Source organism: Phocoena phocoena, chromosome 18 (assembly GCF_963924675.1).
Source record: "Phocoena phocoena chromosome 18, mPhoPho1.1, whole genome shotgun sequence".
Lineage (NCBI taxonomy): Eukaryota > Metazoa > Chordata > Mammalia > Artiodactyla > Phocoenidae > Phocoena > Phocoena phocoena.
The window spans coordinates 3,007,981-3,028,683 of record NC_089236.1 but is presented as its reverse complement, the minus strand read 5'-3'; the positions used below and the strand labels follow the sequence as shown (position 1 = coordinate 3,028,683).

At 51.1% G+C, this 20,703-nt stretch overlaps 1 protein-coding gene across 1 annotated transcript in view; it reads left to right on the top strand.

Annotated features, from left to right (window-relative positions):
• The window catches only part of SPATA13 (spermatogenesis associated 13), a 71,563-nt gene that overhangs the window by 20,026 nt on the left and 30,834 nt on the right, over positions 1-20,703 (top strand). Inside the window, exons 2-3 of the mRNA XM_065896322.1 lie at positions 5,287-5,652; positions 7,302-7,446. Of these exons, the coding sequence (XP_065752394.1) occupies positions 5,287-5,652; positions 7,302-7,446 (511 nt within the window). The remainder of the gene's footprint in view (positions 1-5,286; positions 5,653-7,301; positions 7,447-20,703) is intronic.

Here is a 20,703-nt window from a genome sequence, read left to right as displayed (position 1 = left end):
CTCCTCAGTGCAGTACTTCAAAGTGTGACAGCTTTTAGACCCATCTCCAGTCCTCTTAATTCATATTACCTATACTACTATATCAAGATTCTTTTAATATTTTGAAAATTGCGTTTCAAAATAATCAGCTTCATTCATAATACTATCTTGTCTTTTTTTCTGTAAATGTTTAATGTGTATATATTTTTTTCATTGAGGTATAGTTGAGGTACAATAGTACATAAATTTCAGGTATATAACACAGTGACTCACGATTTTCAAAGGTTATATTCCACTTACACTTATTATATAATATTGGCTGTATTCCCTGTGCTGTACAATATATCCTTGCAGCTTACTTATTTTATATATGGTAGTTTAGGTCTCTTAATCCTCGCCCCCTATCTTGCCCCTCCCCCCCACTGGTAACCACTAGTTTGTTCTTTCTGTGGGTCTGTTTCTTTTCTGTTCTATTCACTAGTTTTAGTTTTGAGATTCCACATAGAAGTGATATCATATGATATCTGTCTTTCTCTGTCTGACTTACTTCACTTAGTATGATCATCTCTCGGTCCATCCATGTTGCTGCAAATGGCAGAATTTCATTCTTTTTTATGGCTGAATAGTATTCCATTGTGTGTGTGTGTGTGTGTGTGTGTGTGTGTGGTGTGTGTGTGTATCACATCTTCTTTATCCCTCCGTCTGTCGATGGAATACACTTTTTATCTTACGCATTTAAAATGAGATTTTGAGAAGCGGTCTGTGGGTTCCCCAGGCACAGTTGTCAGAGCCTCTCATAACTGCCGTCTCCTCTCCGCTCCCTCCAAACACTCGACAGCCAAGGGCTGGAAAACCTACAGAGTTCTGTTTTCCTTCTGTAATGGTACACGCCTTGGATGCAGGTGGCCGAGCAGAAAAGACAGAAATTTTGAAATCGGACAGACTGGGGTATAAAACAGGCCCCTCCCCTTTCTGGCTCTAGTAACGTGAGCAAGTAATTTTATTTATTGTAGCCCCAGTGTCCTGATGAGTAAAATGTGGCCCCTACCTCGTAAGGTGGTTGTGAAGATTAAATACGGTGACGCGCCTGGTGTGGTTCCAGCAGGTCACAGGTGTTCCAGAGTCACAGCTGTCGTTACGTAACCTTGTTCCACGGTCTCTGCCACATGCACTGTCAAGATGCTTCTCCTTCCCCCTCCAGCCCGGTGCCTGTGCTGGGTCCCCTGCGGAACCCAGGACTCTGACAACCTGTGAAAACCTGACTGTGCTCGTTGTACTCATGTGCGTCTTCACGGTACCTCTGGCTCATCCAGAGGAAGGTCTCCTTGCTTTAGTTTATTTTATTTTTTAATCTTCACATGGTCAGAATATGCTTTTTGCCTGTAATATTTTCTTCTGAGTTACCTTGCTATGCTGCTTCCCTGGAGCTACTGTAACAAATGACCACGGGGGCTAAGACAGCTGACATGTATCCTCGTTGCTGCGGAGGCCAGATGTCTGCAGTCATGGCTGGGCAGGCGGGGCCCCACCCCCGGAAGCCCAAGAGGTGGACCCCCTGCCTCTTCCAGCCTCGGGGTTCCCTGCAGGCTCCTCGGATCACGGGTGCGTGGCTCTCATCTCTGCCTCGGGCCGCACATCTTTCTTCCTCTTGTCTCTGTGTCCACATTTCCCTCCTCTTCCAGGGACGCCAGCCATTGGATTAGGGCTCATCTACTAGTATGACCTCATCTTAACTCCACTGCACCTGCAGACTCCGTACCTGCCACTATGGTCACATTCACAGGTATGGGGGTGAGGACTCCCAGTAGATCTTCAGGGGACACAGTTCAACCCCAGCTCTTGCTGTCGGTCCTGGAGACTCAACGTTAGACGGGGTTCTGAAGGGACGTGTGTGGGATCAGTGTTTTTCCCTCAAGTTAATGATTCACTTTCACTGTGGTTTTAAAATATGTTTTGAAGTGTCTAAGCAGAGGTAATGAGATCTATTTTGCCTTTTACTTTTGTAACGTAAAGGAGGGAATCTTGCATAGAAGAAAAAAATGCAAACTGCCCCTCAACTAGGGAAAGTATTTTAAAACTATGCTGGGAAGCAAGAATTAACGAGGCCACGGACAGGTCTGTTCACAGACGTTGGTGACTTGGGTGTGAATTGGTCCCGGGTGGGTCTGCGCTGGGCTGCTGGGCTGTGAGGAGAACCTGGGCTAGCAGAGCTCTGGCCCAGCCACTTACACCCAATGAGAGTGTGTTTAAAGAAGGAAAGAACTCCCGGAGGGCGTGGATGTGGTCACCTGCTGTCCCTTCACAGCGTCTGGGGCTACTGCCTGTAGCAGAGTCTGGGGTAGGTCCTGGCTCGTTGGGTGTGGAGCGTCCTTTGCTGGGTGTTTGTATTTCCGGGAAGAGTCGCACTCAAGCTGTGTTCCCCGGGACGAACCAAGGGTGTATTTCAGAAGCACATAATGTTTGCTAAAAGAAGATTCAGTTTTAGAATTTGCAGGAAAGTTCACATTTGTTTTATTTGAATGTACCTGTCTTCTGGCAAAGCCTCACTGTTTGAATGTGAGCTTAAATCTGAGGGATTTTCCCCCATCCCTCTGTCCCTCCTTCTGTACTTTGGCTTTGAATAAAATGGACGTTTCAGTTTTATATATTATGATTCTATTAACTAATTCCTGCACCTCCTGGGGCATCTGGTACCACTCGGAAGGCATGCTTTCTCCTTTCAGGTCTCGGGTGGGGCTGTACGGTACTGATGTGTCACACGAGAATCATGGTTGGTTCTCCTCGTGCTGCCCTGTGGGCACGAGGCTTTACGCAGTCAGTGTCTGATTTCCTGACCTCTGCACGCCTTCCTTTACCCGCCCCCATCGCTTCCTGGAGCCTGTTTGCTCTCAGAAGGATTTGTTACCTGAGCAACTAAGACAACTGCAGGTTTTCCTAAACCCACGTCTCCTTCTCTCTCTCTCTCTCTCTTTTTTTTTTTTTTGGCATCAATGAGGAAAGCAGGCTGGCGGTTGCATACGTGCAAAAAAAAAAAAAAAACCCACAAAACCCCACCACCAACAACAAAAACAACAACTGCACATAGATTTGTGACCAATTTATAGCCTGCAATGTTGTTGTACTGTTTTTCTAAGCATGTTGTTTCCCAACCTTTTTATCACTGGGTGATGATATAAATGGGTTTATTCTCACTGTGTGCTTAAGTTGTCTGTGCCGTTTGATTTAGTAATTGAGTTAAACAATCCATAATAGCCTGTTTTTTATATGTATGTACTGCAAAAAAACAATATTAACTTTTCCATGATTACTCTCATATTTTCCCACGGTGTCAGAGGAAAATGTTTTAATACACCCTCTTATACATTCTTTTCTGGAGGTGTGCGAATTAAACTGACAGAAGACAGATTTTTATTCATGTGAGTAAGTGGGAGTTCACAGGAAACTGTGGTTCCAGGATGTGGTTAGCCCTGGGAGCTTACAGAACATCTTAATAGGGGAAAGAGGGTGGAGAAAGGCTCCCACGGGAAAGCAAGTGACTTTTGGGAAAGATTAGGGGCCTGTAGGTGAACAGCTGGGAGATAGGGTAGTTTTGTGCCTGCGTCTGTTTCGGTGAGGGCTTCTCCTCTCAGTGACAAGAGCCAATCTTCCCTGGCTGGAAGAAAGAGAATCCCGTCCCAAGGGAGGGGACTTATGACCACTGAGTTCTGCTTTCACGCAGAAGAAAACCCTGTTCTTAAGTGCCTTCCACTCACAATGGTGTTTATGCTACAGTGGTGTATTCTGGACTCTGTCCCTGGTGACTTGAATTAAAGATAGTGGTCCAAGCTGTAAGAATCGAATCCACAGGTAGCAAGGGAGTGGTGTTTGCTAGAGCCCTCTGTCTCTCGAGCAGAGGTGACTTGGTATATGGGAAGTGTCATGGCTTAGTGGGGACAGAGGTTACAAGGCCCATACCTGGTGTCTCTGTTGCTGCTAGCTGGCTGCGTGGCCCTGGGCAAGTCACCTCGCTTCCCCGGGTCTCAGCTTGGAAACACGGGACCTACATTTCTGGTCTCAGTTGCCACTGACTGGCGAGAGCCCAGAGTCCCTGGGCCACTGCTCAGGGCAGGGTTGCAGGGGGACATCCGCCCCGCTGGGCGCTCGGCCAGGGTGGCCCGCTCTGCCTGCCCTGCAGTCACATGACTTGCCTGGTTAGCACAGCCCTCCCCGGGCTGGGCTTTGTTCTGTTTTCACTTGGTTGTTACAGGATGTCTCGGAACGGAAGAGCGGAGGGTACGGGGCTCGCGGGACTGCGCCTGCATGCTCTCCTGCCCCCCTCCCTCCCACAGAGCCCGCAGCGGCCTCCCCTGAGCCCAGACTTGGAGGACCCGCTGGGGGAGAGCTCGTCTCCGGGTAGGCTGAGGCCTGGGACGGTTGTTCCCTGGCACAGTGTTTTAAGAGCAGCGATCCACCAGGGCCGATGCGGGTGGCCCTCTGACTCACCGTGGTCGCAGCTCATCCTCCCAGGTCCCAGGAGGGGACAGGGGATGAAGCAGGCCTGCAGACCTGAAGCACCTTGCCTGGGCCTACAGAGCCAGCTGGGGGCCCAGCCGGATTTACACAGAAGTCTGCCCGTTTCCACACCTCGTGGTCTTTTTCCTAGTGCATTGCCTTTGCCTCTGAAAAAGTTACTTGAAAACTTAGGAAGTCTTGCCGACTTCAGGGCTGCAGACTCTCCAGCTGTGGGATCGTCTAGTCCGGAATCTGAGATGTTGAAAGGGTAGTGGTGGCCAGTCCCAGCGCACTCAGCCAGTTTGTCGGCTGACCTTGTCCTTGGAGCCCCTGGTTCAGTGCTCGCCCCAGCAGACTAAGTCCCCAGGTGTGCGTACCGTGCTGAGCAGCCAGGCCTGAACCTCTCGAAGCACCTTCTGTCTGGGAATGTAGCTGAGAGAAGGGGCCTCAGGTTGCCAAGTGCAGCCTTAGGGCCATTTCTCCTACAGGCCTGCGTTACCCTGCCTGTTGTTATGTATATTTGGGGAGACACCCGCTGTGGTTAAAAGTCATTTTTGTTAACTTACCATGGTGCCGATTTTCTCAGTATCTTGTATCGTGGCTCATCATGGGTCACCAGACATCACTAATGAAATTAGGGTTTTAATTCAGCCTCCGATTAAAGACACGTTTGCTTCTTCTCATCCACGTCTCGGTCACATCTTTCCGGTACGCAAACAATTTGGGGGGCTGGGGAGGGGTCGGGGACGTCTGGCTCGTACCTTTTCTTTACCCTCCTGGAAGTCGCCCTCACCTAACTTTTTCGCATTTGAAAAGGTTGTGACCGAGGGGTCCTGGAGGCGGACCTCCGCACCAGAGGAAGAGAGGCTGGAGGCTCAGAGGGTCCCCAGGAGGAGATGCGGACCCGGGAGGAGGTCAAGGCCCCGACCACTCTCTGACTACGGCCAGCCGGTCAGCCTAAGTCTGTCCATCCCTGAAGACGCGATCGCCGTAGACCCCCAGAAAGAGGACCCAGAGGACGGTGACCAGCAGCCCAGCGGGGCCCCCATCGACCCTGCAGACCAGACCCCTGCTGGGGGCTGCCCCCGGGGGGCGCCGAGAAGACGCCCCATCTCCGTGATCGGCGGAGTCGGCTTCTATGGGAGCAGCCAGGCGGAGGAGGGGGAGGCCATTCTGCCCCAAGTAAGCCCCGGCGCGCTGCCACCAAAGCCACTCAGCCCTCCAGCCGCCTGGCCTCTGTCCTCTGGCTGCAAACTTACGGGGAAACTTAACGCTTTCCTTTCTTCTCTCTGCCTCGAGGATGACGTCATCTGCTCACAGCCTTTCTTCCTGACTTTGAAAACATGCATGAATTAGAACTAACCCGCTGACATTTGGATGTCTCTTACTAATCCTCTTTCTGGGATCTTGAATAATACGGGAAACCGGTTTGCTGTTTGTTCTGGATCGTCTGGGGAAAGTAGCCTTGCATATTTAGTGAGCTTCCTGAAAGAAGAAATCTGGAAGGAGAAAGTGTCGCTTATCCTTAAAATGTAAAGATACGGAAAAGATAAACCAGTTTTTTTCTAGAGATGAGAAAATATTTTTTCCTACCATTTTCTTACTCTTTGCACGTCAGTTGCAGCTTCGTAACTGTTTTGACAATAGGTTAAAATCTTACTATTATTCCCTTAGTATACTTTAGTAATTCAACAAGTGTGTATCAATTACCCAGAGAGCCCTTTGAAGCTACAAAACATTTAAATAAAGGCCCTGTTCCGAAGGAGTTTCTATTATTTGGTGAAACTCATACCCCAGCCATGGTCCAGGGTTCACAGAACCATACATGACTAGTGCCAGTTTCATTTTTTTTTAAACTTGCCAGCTGATATCACAGCCCATAAATTCTCTTAAAAGGGCAGTTCTATATTGGTATTGGATTTTATGTTTACATTCTCCCTATAAGCCGAGCACAATGCTTATTTATAGCAAATACCCAAAAACCTCTTGCTTAATTGAACTAAACTGAACTGAATTTTTAAGGTAAAAAACAAATTATGTTGAAGAATACCTCAAACTCTTTGTTGTGTTAAGATGCCCTGCATGCTAGGAAATAAGTCTGGAAGGGGGCTCTGCCCACCAGTGGATCACCAGTGCTACCCAAGAAATAATTCTGAACGAAAGCAAACTGTCATCTATTTTAACTTGAAACACACACAGCCTAGGGGAGATCTAAAGCATTACAGACATTTTTTCATTTCAGAGCGTCCAAAAGAAATGGAGTAAGATAATTTTGTGCACTCATTTAGGGAACTGGGTAGAAAAATACTGAGAAAACCTGCGGAAAGCAGGGACCAACTTGGCCTTGAGTGTAGTTGTAGGGACAATTCATACGGAAGGTCACAAGGACATACGGATGATTCTAAATCTGTGGAAAACCAACTCTCCTCGTAGACAAGGCGCCACCGCCCTGTTAGTTCAGGTGAATGAGAGCTGTGCTCCACACGTGCTGGTCCCTGCCTGCGGGTGGGTGTAGGGCGGAGGCCGGGGGTGGGGGTGGCTGGCGTTGCCTCTGCTTCCCTGGGGCTTGCTGGGCCGGGGGTGGGGCACCACTTCCTCCCCCAGCTTCCCCTGCTCCACGCTGGCCTTTCCTGAGTGTCCCCCGGGGGTGTGTCCTGGCAGGTGGCCAAAACGTGATGCCCTGAGGGGTCGGCACTGGGGTTTCCGGTTAGAGGAAGGTCGTCCTTGAGCTTGCGCAGCTCGGGCTGTGATCAGAGCCTTGAGGTGAGGATGCTGAGATCCCGGGGCCCCTACTTCCTGCCCCTTCTCACCGCCTCTCCTTTCCTTTGCAGCCAGCTGCCCGGCCGCCCGTGCCCGCGCACCAGGTGCCGCCCTACCGCGCGGTGTCGGCCCGGCTGCGGCCGTGCGCCTTCTCCCAGAGCACCCCCATCGGGCTGGACCGCGTGGGACGCCGGCGGCTCATGAGAGCATCCAACAGTGAGTGTCGCGGGCCTCCCTGGTCCGCTCCCGGAGATGGGGGTGGAGTCCTCCACCGGGCAGCTTCCATTCAACGGAGGCGCCCGGGCCGTTGCGCCCCGTCCGCCTGCCCTGGGCCAGGGGTGGAGAGGACCCACCGGGTGTCAGGAGCTGCCCCTGCAGGGGCCGGCTTATCGCCCCCTGTCCAGGGAGGGTGCCCTGTGGGCTCTGAGCCACCACGGTGGCCCTGACCTTGAGAAGATCTGGGGACCGAGTTCCTACCACGGAGGAATGAACTCCTGACGGCGAATGGGCTCCCGGGGAGGATTTGTCTTAGTCTGACTTTCAGAGCGCTTTCTGGGTGTTTGAGGTTCACCGGTACTGTTTGAGCAGCACGGAGGAGTTTTTTATCTGATAGAGTTGTTCATACGCTACCTTAGTCCTTATCCGGTAAATACCTGCTGACCCGAATTCACGGAATGATTCAGATTCCCGAGAGCACGTTGCCGTCCGAGCCAGCCCGCTGGCTGGACAGTGGCCTGGCCAGGCGCACGGGGCAGGAATAGGACGGGCGCTTACCGCGGGGCAGACGCCGCCCGCGTGCTCTGCTACTTAGTTCCTTAGATCGCGTGAACCTCCTTTCACAGACCAGAAGCCCCAAGTGTAGATAAGGGAGCCGCCAAGGCTGTGGCAGAGAAGGGACTTGAATCTGCAGTCAGATAGAATTTTCACTGCAGGCCCATGTTTTTAACCACTGAACTGTGCGACTCTAAAGAGACACAGCAGCCGGCCGACGCCCAGACCTTCGGTGGCCGGGTTTACCGTCTTACCTTTGAAAAGCACCATCGCACGGTGCGCGTGAGTGATGGATGGGGCACTCGGACGCCTGGGTTCTGGGCAGCGCGGCCGCCCACCAGCCAGTGGGCACGACCTCCATGTGACCGTGGTGACCGGAGCCGAGCCGCAAGAAGGGGCGGGATTTACAGAGTGTTCTTTCCAGAGACTTGAAGGAGGCCGAGGGCATCACTCGGCATCTTTACATTTCAGGGAGAGGGAGTGGAGGGGGGACCACAGAGGGTGGAGAAGAGAAAGGGAACAGGTGGGGTGAGGCCCCAGTCATCCTCCCCTTGAAGAGGATGGAGGACGGAGAAGGTGACGAGAGGATGGAGATGGTGACGGGAAGGTCGCTGATGGATTGTGACCCAGAAATGGTGGTAGAGGGTGTCCTGGGAGGGCCGTGCCTGGTGCTGGGCGGTCAGGGAGTCATGAACGGTGAGGGTGAGGGAATGTCTGTCCTCCACATGGTGCCGCCTGGCTTCTGGCTCAGGAGGAATCCGGGCTGGACTCTCGTCAGACAGGGTGAAAAGGAAAGAGGAAGCGGGGGGCGGCTGGAGGCCGAGGAAGTTTTCGAGCATCTCTTGCTCTTGTGGTCCTCTCGGCCGAGCAGGTGGGGCCCCTGGCATCACACTCCCCGCCCCCCCAACCCCGTCCCGGGGCCCCTGCCCTCTGGCTCCCCCGCCACCTCCTCAGGCCAGGCTTCCGCCCACGCTGGTCAGAGTTCCTGTTTGGTTCTTACTGCTGTTTCCCTGTGAGCTTTCCCCACCGTCACTGGAATGGAGTCCCAGCCCCTTAAGCGAGTTTGCAGGCTCTCTGCCGCCTGCCCGCCGTGGTCCGCTGCTCTCGCATCTCCTCCGGCGCTCCCTCACCACCCGGCTCCCCGCTTGCTTTGCCCAGATTCCCCTTCCTTCCCTTCACATACGGCAACGTTCATTCCATTCCAAATTCAAAACTCACTGCCCTGGGGACCCTTGGAGACAAATGCACCGTCATCTTTCTGCACAGCAGTTGCTTCTCTCCAGCCCAGTCATCAGCGTCTGGTGATGCATTTCGAGAAAGTTGTCCTAAAGGAGAGAAAAGGCTGCAAGCACACGATGCCTTCAAAATGTTACTAGTGATGGAAAAAAAGTTGAAACAATGGAAATGTCCACTTTCAGTGGGATAGTCTAGTGTCATATGGGCGACCACTTCAAAACAGTTTACGGCATCGTTAGGGAAAGCCCGTAACAACGTGGAAAATGACCGATGTAATATTAAAGTGAGAAAAAGGGAAATAATGTTGTATTAGTTTGCTAGGGCTGCTGTCACAAAGTACCACAGACCAGGTGCCTTAAACAGCAGGAATGAATCGTCTCAGTTCTAGAGGCTGGAAGCAGGTTGGGTTCCTCCCGAGGCCTGAGGGGGACCCTCTGGCGGCCTTGGGTCCCCTGTATCTCGGCATCTGGATGCATCTCCCTCACCTCTGCCTCCATCTTCACGTGGCGTCCTGTTGAATCAGGGCCCACCTTGATGATCGCATCTCAGCTTGATCATCTACTGAGACCTGTTTCCAAATAAGACCACAGTCACTGGTACTGGGGGTTAGAATTTTAGCATCCTTTGGCTGCGGAGGGGGGGGGGCACAATTCAACCCATAACATACCATGATTGCAGCCGTATACGGCGTGTACACATGTGGTCAAAGGTTTACCAAGAATATGCACAAGTGAAAATAGTGTAGTTAGGCGGGTAGGAATATAGATGGGTTTTCTTCTAACCCTGTACTCATACAAACAGCTGTGTTTTGTTTTTTTTTTTTTTTTTTTTTTTTTTTTTTATGCGTTACGCGGGCCTCTCACTGTTGTGGCCTCTCCCGTTGCGGAGGACAGGCTCCGGACGCGCAGGCTCAGCGGCCATGGCTCACGGGCCCAGCCGCTCCGCGGCATGTGGGATCTTCCCAGACCGGGGCACGAACCCGTGTCCCCTGCATCGGCAGGCGGACTCTCAACCACTGCGCCACCAGGGAAGCCCCTGTGTTTTGTTTTGAGTTGAGTGTTCTTTTGCTGAGAAGCAACAAAAACTGACTCTACCTAGTTGGAGCAAAAGAGAACGTCTTGGAAGGGTGTCAGGTGTTCCCAGAATTGATGGGGTGTCTGGGAACCTGTCTAGGAAGTTGACGGCAGTCGGGGTTGCTCCTGGGAGTCGGGGAGCCACATGCAAGGAGCCGAGGAAGGCCAGTCTGTCCGTCTTTGCCTCTGAAGTCGCTCAAGAGCCAAAGTCCCAGGATGGGGTTCAACTCCTCAGCTCAGGTGACGTGTCCACCACCTGGGGGCACTGGGACAGAGTGGAGGATGGGGGCCTCAAGGGATGGACCCCTTGTCTTCAGTACAAGGAGGCAGGTGCGTGGATTCCCTGACCACGATGGAGGGGAGGTTGTTCCCCCAAAGGAAATCCAAGTGGTGTTGGAACTAGAAATAGATTCTGGACAGATGCCCCATTTGTTCATTCATTCATTCAGTGTCTGTTGAGGACCTGCCATGTGCCAGGTGACAGCCATGAGCACAGCAAAGCCCTTTACCTCACACACATTCTAGTGCGGGGATGATAAATTAACAAGGAACTGTAACATGGCAGGTGGCACACCGTAAAGAAAGATAAAGCAGGTAGAGGGTATTCGTTTTTTGTATTTTTTTTTTTTTTAATTTTTATTTATTTATTTATTTTTGGCTGTGTTCGGTCTTCGTTTCTGTGCGAGGGCTTTCTCTAGCTGCGGCGAGCGGGGACCACTCTTCATCACGGTACGCGGGCCTCTCACTGTCGCGGCCTCTCTTGTTGCGGAGCACAGGCTCCAGACGCGCAGGCTCAGGAGTTGTGGCACATGGGCCTAGCTGCTCTGTGGCATGTGGGATCATCCCAGACCAGGGCTCGAACCCGTGTCCCCTGCATCGGCAGGCGGATTCTCAACCACTGTGCCACCAGGGAAGCCCGAGGGTATTCATTTTTAAAAGAACATCGTTTTAACAGTGACGCACCTATTCCACGTCTAATTAAAACCCTCTCACTCCTTCCATGGAGGGAAACAACCCAGAGGCTCACCGGTCACTGCAAACGTCTCCCAAGTCCAGGGCCTCTGAGTACCTCCATCTGTGCTCCAGCCCCACTGCAAAGCCTCGTCGGTGTTTATGCCCAGAAGTAAGTCCAAGCAACACACCCTTCCATAGTGGAAAGAGGTGGAGGAAAGGAAACAGAAAAGACATAAATACTGTGTGTCCATACACACGTAACGCCAGGAGAGGACGCTTCTCTTCTCCGCCTCTGGTTTTGAGGCACACGTGCTACTTCTGACTCTGCCCGACTTGACCCCGTCGTTTGCTCCGGAGCCTCTGCCCCGAGCCCTGCCTGTGCTGGTCTTTGCCAGCTGAGGTGCTCCAAGCCTTCACTCCAGGCTCTCGGCTGGTACTGGTTCTACTTGTTTAGAGTCACCATGGCCTCCTGCATTACCCTCTCTGCGTCAAAAATCAGTCAGTCTACGAAAAAAAAAAAAAAAAAAGTGTTGCGCACCAGCTCTGAGCCAGGCACCACTTCCAGCATTTGGAGAACAGCAGAGATAAAAGCATCCCAAAGCGTTTACGTTCCAGCATTTAAACAGATTCAGGAAGCGGGTAAGTAGGATTAGCTCAGGCACTGATGATGGTTCTGGACAAGGTGAAGCTGGACAAGGTGGAGGGCGACCTCGTGTCCCTAAGAGGTGACGTTGGAGCTGAGACCTGGAAGATCTGAGAGAGGAGAGGTCCCAACGGAAGGAGCACCAGATGCCCGACGCAGGCAGGAGCTTGGTGTGCCTGAGGTTCAGCGAGAAGGCCGGGGTGCCTGGAGCTCGGGAATCGGGTGGGAGCGGACGGCGCAGCCTGGAGGTTAGAGAGAAGCTGGATAGAAGGGGCGTTGCAGGTCTCGAGAAGGGGTCGGGGTTATTCCGAGTGAAACGGGAAGCCGTTGGCAGCTGGGCTTCAGAGAGGAAGGCTGTCTGGGGAGAGAGGGCAGAGGAAGGAGGCTAATTGGAAGGTTATTGCGTTGGTCCAGTTGGGAAACGATGGTGGGCGACCACAGAAGACACCCATGTGTTCCCTGGGCACTCATTTTCCAGAGTGCGAGGAAGCTTGAAAGCCAGTCCTTCGCTCTGAGTCAGCGGGGCCAGGGCTGGGGGCTCTGGCGGAAGGGCTTCTCTCTTGGGGGAGGAAATTCAGTTTTGACAGAGCTGAGTTACCGGATGGAAATAAAATACTTTGTCAATGTATTATTAAGTGATCCCAAACCCCTGTGTTGCCCTCTTCGTTTCTGGGCTGTGGTGAACATCACCCTCTCTCCGGGGAGATTCCAGCAGGGGTCTGATAGGTAAGGCAGGCAAATCCGAATCTAGAATAAGTGTCTCTTCCAGTAAGGACAAACCATCTACCCCTCTGTTATGGAAAGGGTCCATTGTAATCAACTCCCCACAAGTAGTCGTCTGGGTCCTTCAAGGAACCATATCATTAACTTTGTTGAGGGGACACCCTGTGGTTTAGCCCAGCCTTGGCATCTGTGGCTGCCACCAGAGCCATTTTGTTTTTTTAACCCACTGAGTCAGCATCAAGACAACCAGGAACCAAGATGGACATTTGCCCCGTGGGACATAATGTCACACGGTTGTCAAACAGCCCCGTTTGCTGTGGGATTCCTGTGGGACAGATGATTTCCCGTGCTTTGAGTGTATTCTGACGTATCCAATCACACCCCTTCCCCAGAGCCGTCCATGAACCCATTTTGTTCTCTCCAAGCTCCCCCAGTGGCTCCTCAGACAAGCCATTTGCTCTGACCGTGAATCCACACAGGCTAACCCCTCACTGAGGCCAGAGTATCGCTTAGATTTTACTGCTGGGGGGACTTCCGTTTCCGGGGGCACCAGGGAAGTGACAGGAGGGCTCGAAGGAAGAGTTGCAGTAATGGGACCCCGGACCCCAAGGTCACCTGGCTTCTGCTCCATGAGGAGGCCCTGAGTCTGGAACCGACTTAGATCTGGCAGTTGAGTGAGGTCCCTCGATTCCCTGTGGTGGTGGCTCAGGTGCGCCCTCTGCTCACCGGAGTTGACCATTTCCCGCTACGCGAGTCAAGCAGTACCTTCATGGAGACCCTCATCAGTTTTGTCCCCCAGGGACCCTGTATAAGTGAAGCGCAGCCGGAGATCAGGTGGGTCACACCGTCCCAGTGACCGAGCAGGCCCTGCTGCCTAGGGCAGAAGCCACGCCCACTTACCCAGGTGGACATCCCACCTCCATGGAGTCCTGGACTCCTTGAAATAGAAGCCTCTCCCGCTGGCTCCCTGGGCCCAGGGACGTTAGCAGCAGGTTGATTATAACGTAGCTGCCATGTCCATCATCTGGTTTGGGAGGTAAGCCCAGGGGAGGGTGAGGACCTGACACACCGGCTCCAGCGTTTCTGTCCCCAGACTTGCACCCCTTCTTCTTCATCTTCCGAGAGCTGGCCTCTCAGCTGCCTTATGAGTGGGCAGCCCTGGGTGCCGGTTCCCGTCCCAGCAACGTGCTGGAGTGGCTACCCCGCCTCAGGAGCCCATGTGTTGAATGCACAATCCCTGGTGCGTGCTGCCCAGGTGGGCAGATTCGGTCTGATCTGAATTATGTTTAGTAAATGCAGTGTGTGGGAACCTTGTTTGGATTCTGATACCAACCAGCCGGCTGTGAAAAGGTCATTTCGAGACAAGGGGGGACATTTTCCCATGGAATCAGTATTCAGAAAAGGAATTATTGTTAATTTTGTTCATAGGGATAATGATAGTGTAGTTAAGTCCTTGTTAAGTCCTTGTTCATTTGGGTACATACTAATATTTGTTGCACGAAATGATACGTGGGAGATTTGCTTTAAAATATCCCCAATATTATTGGGAACTAGTTGGGAAGAATTGTAAAATATTGATCCTTCTGGGTTCATCATATAATTTCTCTACTTTCATGTTTGTTTGCAATTTCATAGAATAAAAGGTTTTAAAAATAATGAAAAGGGTGTTTCCTCCGCCCTGGTCAAGTGTTCTCAAAACCTCCAAATCCCAGAAGTGCCCACAACTAACATTTTCTCAAAATGTAGAAATGTGACCATTAGCAGTTTAACTTTTCTTAAGAAATGAAGACCTAATCCTTTTAGGTGAACGTGAGGTCCTCCTCAGAACTTTGCAGCACGGTGCTGGGCTCTCTTCCAGAACCAGCTACTTCTCTCTGGCTTTGTTTAGAGCTCTTGTCTCACCTCCTCCCTGGCCCATATGTCGCTGAGGAGAGCTTATTACATGGAGCAATCCTTCGTCACGCTTACCCACTGCATGGGTGTGGTGTTGGAATAATAGAATTCCACCATGAATCACAGTGGCACTCAGAAGTGCTTTTCTCAAGTTCACGGCTGGGAGGGGGCCAGCCTATAAAAACCCTGTGGCTTTGTTGGCGATAGAGTTTGTGCCCCTTGCTCTTCCTTGGGTCTGAGCAAGTGTGCCTGTGCGGTGCTGACTTTCTCCTAGGGAACTACCTTTGCTGCCTTTTATGATGTTTTCTCTTACATCCAAGGCAGCTTATTCCATCACAGCCTGATTTTCCCGTACTTATTTCCGTTCCTGCCATCTTTCCTCTCGTAACTAGTCTACCTGTTCTGATCAGAAGTCAGATGTGATCGCCCTTCAGAATTCTTATTTTCATGTCCACTCATGCTTCTCTTTCTACCCATCCCATACATCGAGTTCAAATTAGTTTTCTCCTGTGATGTAAACAAAGTGATTGTCTTACCTGTCTCCCAGAAAGAACGACATCCAGTTTCCTTAGCTGGATGGAATCTTAATGGGTCACAAGCAAAGGAATACAGCATGCCACTGAACCAGTAGATTTGCGTATGCCATTTAAAAAATATATTCGTTACATTTTCAATAAGGCTTTTACTCAACCAAAAAGTATTATTTTGTAATAATGCCGAACCACGGAGGAAAGAAAACAACAGGATTAGGGCCAATGAAAACTTATTATAAAAAATAGGCTTCCCTGGTGGCGCAGTGGTTGAGAGTCCGCCTGCCGATGCAGGGGACACGGGTTCGTGCCCCGGTCCGGGAAGATCCCACATGCCGCAGAGCGGCTGGGCCCGTGAGCCATGGCCGCTGAGCCTGCGCGTCCGGAGCCTGTGCTCCACAACGGGAGAGGCCACAACAGTGAGACGCACGCGTACCGCAAAAAAAAAAAAAAAAAAAAAAAAATAGAGAAAATGACTTTCTGGGGAGACACAAACGTGAGTTGACTTGATGGACTTTTTATGGCTTTTTAAAGTATTTCGTCCCACATGCTGTGTGGAGTGGCCAAAAAAATAAAATTAAAAAATAAATAAATAAAAGGGACTTCCTTGGCGGTCCGGTGGTTAAGACTCCGCACTTCCAACGCAGGGGGCGTGGGTTCAATCCCTGGTCGGGAAACTAGGATCCCACGTGCCGTGTGGCACGGCCAGAAAATAAAATTTAAAAAAAAAATTCAAAATTACTCAAATGATTGCTTGATTTGATTTTTTTCTCACATCTTAATTTCTTATGAATATAGTCCCTTTGCACGCTAGGAAAGAGGATCATGTTAAACCAGTGTAGCCCTCCAGTGACCTGGGCCAGAACTGCTGGGTCTGCAGTCATGTATGTCATCACTTAAGACGTCACCCGTGGCGTTGTAAAACTCTAACTCATAACCACCTGTGTACATTATGTTTTCGTTAGGAAACAACCAAAAACTCCAGTCCTTAAGGGCATGATGCCTATGAATAATACCTTGTTCTATAGAAGAATAACCCAAGTTACACAAGTGGCCACCTATGTGTGAAGCACACCCGTCCGGCCAGCGTTGCTGGGGGAGGAGGTATTTTGAAAACCTACTCTGAGGTTTAAAAATTCCTAGTTCTGCTGTCAGTGAGAAAGCAAGAAAACAGTGCTGCAGACCGCACCGCCATTGATCAGGGTCTACCACGAGAATATAAATTTAGAGATAAAGGGTGGGGAATTGGATAACTTAGAAATTTCCAAACTGATGAACTTAATGACGAGAAATCCAGCATGCTGCCTTTTTCCTTTCGCCGAGAACACACTGAGGCCCGTCTTAGAGACGCGTCCAGGTCTGAAAGGGGAGGGCAGGTGTCCCCCCGAGTGGGTTCCTGCTTCCTCCGTCCGTGTCCGTGGAAAGGCCGGGCGGGAGCTCCCGCGGGGGGCCGGGCCGGGCCGGTCCCACTTAGCCCATCATGAGCCCGGCGACCTCTCTGGGGTGGACCCGTAAACTCCCGAGCCCCGCACGGGCGCTGCCTTCCGCCGGGGCCCCGGGGGGAGCGGCCGCACGTCCGCGGCGCTGGAGGGCCTGGGGTCTTGCGTGCGGGGCTGCGCACGGGGTCCTGCACGCAGGGGTGGGGGCGGAGCCGCCCGCGCGCCTCCCGCAACGGCCGCCCGCTGCCCCCGCGCAGCCCGCACGCCGGCCTGGCTCTCCTCTGGCGAAGGTTCCCACACAGCTTTCAGGCTGGTTTGTCTACGGGAAAAAGGCGTGTGTCAAGACGGTCCACTGTCTTTAAAGCCCAGTAGTTTCAAAGGGCAACTGAGGTTATCACTCGGGATATCCTTCCCCGCCCGCAACTTCCAGTCGCTCTGTTTGGTTTTGTGCAGAGATGTATTTTCTCAGCCCCGGAGAGATCTCCTTATGTATGTGCTTATTTACTTTCCTGCATTTAGGAACTAGTATTGGTTGTAAAGGCCAGTTTATCCAACCTCATTAGGAAATGATGTAGGACGTGCCATTAGGACATAGTCAAACAGTGGCATTTCAGGACGCGTCCAAGGTGCGCGGAAACCTTTCTGACTTGAGCTTTCAGTATGCTCTTGGGTCAGGAGACACCTCATTGGTATTGATCCACTGAACACATACACCTGCTGTTGTGTAACACATATGTATATATCAGTATGAGCCCTATGGTAAGTGAGGCACTTTGTGGAGGCTGGCTGCTCCCAGAAGCCAGAGACTGAGCTCATGGAACCTCCCAGCTGGTGTCCAGACCCGGAAAGACACTGCAACAGCAAAGGAGGTGAGTGTAACCGCAGAGCAGGTAGATCCCGTCTGGGGAGTCCCCAGGCTTTCCCCAGAAAATGACGTCAAAGCTGAGACTTGAAGGCTGAGCTGGAGTTAGATGAAGTGTGTTGTTGACAGAAGGTGTATTCCAGGCTGGGAGTGATACCGACCGGGGTTCTTGGCCTCCTTAATCAATAGAAATTGATTAGAGGCCAGATGAGAAATTCAGGCAGGGCTTTACTGGGGCCCCTGCTGCAGCAGGGGGGATTGAGAACAAGTAACAGTTACCTTTGCTCCCTCATTCCCGGAGGGGTGGGGGGAGGCGGTGTGGTCCCTTATACGGGGTGAGGGTAGGGGTGTGTCCAGCGCTGGAGGGGCAGTTGGCCCACCGCTTTGGTGGTGCTCAGGGCAGGGGGCATGTGCAGTGCCCTGCCATTGCTCCAGGCTCTTCAAAAGCGGCAGTTGAGTTTTTTTAGTTTTTTGTATCTTTTTGTCCATAATTTGTCCCAACTGCACATGCATGCAGTTATTTTTAGTGCCGTATAGTTTCTTTGTATTTTCTTGCTGGAGGAGAAGTTTGTCCAGGTGCAAGCATTGAAGCCCTCGCAGCAAACGGTCCCAGATGTCAGGGGAACAGCATGTGGGGAGTGTAGGAGCCAGAGGAGAGAAACTTGAGAAACCCAGGTTTGGGTCACCCTCAGAAACTTTCTTAACCCAGCCATGCGCTCATCAGATGGAAGTGTCCTTGGTGCGGACAGGGCTTGCACCTGCCCAGGGCTCGCTTGGGGGGACGGCACCCTCTATGCCACTCTCATGGGTGGAGTTGTGTCCTTCTCGGGAGTCAAGGGCATGGCTCCAAGCTAGCTCTGGCTGCTATAGTCATTACTGTAGTCACGGAACTAGTTCAGCTCCATAAGCAAATGAAATGTAAATATGAGACTCAAAAGAGATTCATATTTATGAAAACTAAACACTTTGAAGAGGCTTAATCAAGGTGAATTGCTAAAAATTTATTTTCAGCCAGATAAAAATTGAGAGCTGTAAAACATGGAAAAATCAGGGAATCTGTGCTCAGAACGCTTCTGGTCATTACTTTAAAGCATCCAGAACTGGTGATCATAGTTGACGCCTCTTGGGTGTGACGTGCACAATTCCTGTCCCATGATCACAGGGGGGACCTCTGGTCCTCGATGATAACAGGTGAATCAGCTGCACCTTTGTGCGTTGAAGTTGAGGTGTTCTGGGCATGATGCGTGTGTCATGTTTTTGACTTGGGCCTTTCAGGCAGCCGGACTACCTGGTGGGAGGGCCTTGCAGCAGCCCCTGAGGCTGTAGCGAGATGAGCTGAGGGGCAGGGTCGAGAGGCGGGTCTAGATGAGGGATCAGACTACCAGAGGTCAGACAGAGCCTGCCCATTCGGGGCCTCCTGTGAAGGAGGTCAGACTTTATCCTGGGGGCAGCCAGGAGCCGCAGCAGGGTTTTAAGTGGAGTAGGATGGTCAGGTTTGCATTTTGGTGATGTCACTGGCTAGATTGTGGACCTGCCTGGGGACAGAGGAGACAGTCAGTGGGCAGAGCCCTGAACTAGAAACAGGACGGTTCTCCTGGAAAAATGAAGGCGTGGAGGTCGAACAATTGTCCGGATGTTTGGGGGGCAGACACCCCGGTGCCCCGGTGATGGGGGGAGCATAGGAGAAGAGCACACGAGTGGGGGGCTTGGGTCTGTTCCAGGCATTGAAGTTGGAGGCGCAGGTGGGACAGCTAGGTGGAGGTCTTATCCCCTGGCCTTCACCATGAGGGTCTCATGAGGAGGTGGCCCAGGCTAGCGGGGAAACTGGGGAGTCAACAGCAAGTGATTGGCTCTCAAAGCTGATGCAGGGAGGGGTACCATCCAGGGTGTGTGTGGAGTGAGAAAAGAGGGTCAGCATTTGGGAGCCAGTAAAGAAAGGAATCCACAAAGAAGATAGAAAGGGAGTGGGGCTTCCCTGGTGGCGCAGTGGTTAAGAATCCGCCTGCCAATGCAGGAGACGTGGGTTCGAGCCCTGGCCCGGGAAGATCCCACATGCTGCGGAGCAACTAAGCCTGTGCGCCACAACTACTGAGCCCGTGTGCCACAACTACCATAGCCTGCGTGCCGTAACTACTGTAGCTCACGCACCTAAAGTCCATGCTCCACAACAAAGAGAAGCCACCGCAAGGAGAAGCCCATGCCCGTGCACCGCAACAAAGGAGCTCCCGCTCACCGCATCTAGAGAAAGCCGTGCACAGCAACAAAGACCCAATGCAGCCAAAATAAATAAATAAATCTGTGACCCTGTTTTTTTTTAAAAAAAAAAAAGAAAGAAAGAAAAGGAGTAGCCAGACAGGTGAGTGGTGTCCAGATGTCCAAGGATGCTGGGCTCCGGGGAGGTGGTGGTTATGATGTCACCTGTGCCCAGGGCCAAGTCGGATGCTCTGAACCATACGCATGGCTCCAGCAGCAATTAGGAACTTGTGGGTTTTGAGAAAAGCGGTTTCAGTTCAGCGAGCGGGCAGAGCCAGGATGCGGGAGGGTGTCTGCAAGATTGTGCGGGGAGTCCAGACCTTATGTGTGAGTGTGAAGGGATTTTATCGATTTTGTTTATTGGTGTTGGTTTTCTGATTTGATAGCCAAAAATTTCCCATAAGTGCTAGGGCTAATTAAAAACTGTTTTGCTATCATATTAAAAAAACTATTTCGGCTTTACATTACCATATCTGAAAGCGCGTTAATTGACTGTGTGAATGTTCATTTGTACTAAATATTTTTGAAAGAAATAGTCTGTTAAATATACACCAGAAAGTTCCATTCTTTGATCTAGAGTTCTGTTCTAATACCCCAACATGAAGGAACTGGGGGCAGTTTAATCATAAGGGTTTATGCCATTTCAACTCTGATTTTTTTAATTAAATAAATTGTAAGAAATTACCGAAGCATATTTTTTTAAAGTCTTGCAATGAAGTTAATAACTTCATTAAGACTTTAATTTTATTTTTTACTTGGTCAAGACAAAGAATATAGGTTTCTTCCCTTTGCTTAGTTTTTTGTTGTCGTTGATCCTACTTCTAATTTGTTATTCTGGCGTTGTTCTATTCTAATAATTGTTATGAAAGTTAATTTTCTTATGAACCAGCCTTTGGCTCAAAAAAACAGTGGAGTCCCAGTCATCTATTGACTAGCCATGTGACCTTGGCAAGTTATTTAACCTCGGAGTCTTAATGTCCTCGTCTGTAATAGGAAATACTACTGTTGTCCATCCCCCAGATGGGTGAGAGTGACCTGATACACAGTAACTATGCAGTAAGTTATTACAGAGACCTAAAGAGAAGCACTAATTGTT